This window comes from Condylura cristata, unplaced genomic scaffold, assembly GCF_000260355.1.
Source record: "Condylura cristata isolate star-nosed mole 26May11 unplaced genomic scaffold, ConCri1.0 scaffold00042, whole genome shotgun sequence".
Taxonomy (NCBI): Eukaryota; Metazoa; Chordata; class Mammalia; order Eulipotyphla; family Talpidae; genus Condylura; species Condylura cristata.
The window spans coordinates 5,980,696-5,981,292 of record NW_004567143.1 but is presented as its reverse complement, the minus strand read 5'-3'; the positions used below and the strand labels follow the sequence as shown (position 1 = coordinate 5,981,292).

General features: G+C 73.9%; 1 protein-coding gene across 1 annotated transcript in view; it reads right to left on the bottom strand.

Moving 5' to 3' along the window:
• The window catches only part of UBE3C (ubiquitin protein ligase E3C), a 17,970-nt gene that overhangs the window by 13,947 nt on the left and 3,426 nt on the right, over positions 1-597 (bottom strand). Inside the window, exon 4 of the mRNA XM_012733877.1 lies at positions 177-303. Within this exon, the coding sequence (XP_012589331.1) occupies positions 177-303 (127 nt within the window). The remainder of the gene's footprint in view (positions 1-176; positions 304-597) is intronic.

Sequence of the window (597 nt, the reverse complement as noted above, 5' to 3'; positions counted from 1 at the left end):
CGGGGGAGCGGCCCGGGAGGGCCGGGGCAGGAGGGCAGAGCTGAGTCTCACAGGGCGGGGGCTCCCCAGAGCCGAACCCACAGCGCGCACAGACAAACGGGGCCAGCCTGGGTGTGGCGCACGAGACCCCGCGGAGGCACCCCAGCCCTCGGGCCGGCCGCGCCGGGGACACTTACCCCGTGATCATCCGCGTGGTCATAGAGGACACCAGGGACCACAGGTGCCGCAGGAACCGGGCGTTGAAGGCCAGGCTGTACAGGAGCCTGGGGGGGAGGCGCCGGTGAGCAGCTGCCTGGCGGCGTCACGTCGCCGCTCCGAGGCCCTGCAGCGCCCGACATCCCCCCACAGGCCACTCGGGCCAGGCTCAGCAAAGCCCTCCGAGAGCAGGACCCGAGGGCCGTGCCAGGGCTCCGCCCAGCGACGGGCGAGCGGCGGGGACCGGCCCACGTCCCGGCGCGACGGGGGCCGCGCCACAGGCGTCTGGCCGGTAACCCACACTTCGCAGCAGACTTGCAGCGTCCCTGGCTCAGCTACTGGTCACCCTAGGCGGGGGGCTGCTGGTCACCGCACAGAGCCACAGGCGGAACACAGCCGCCC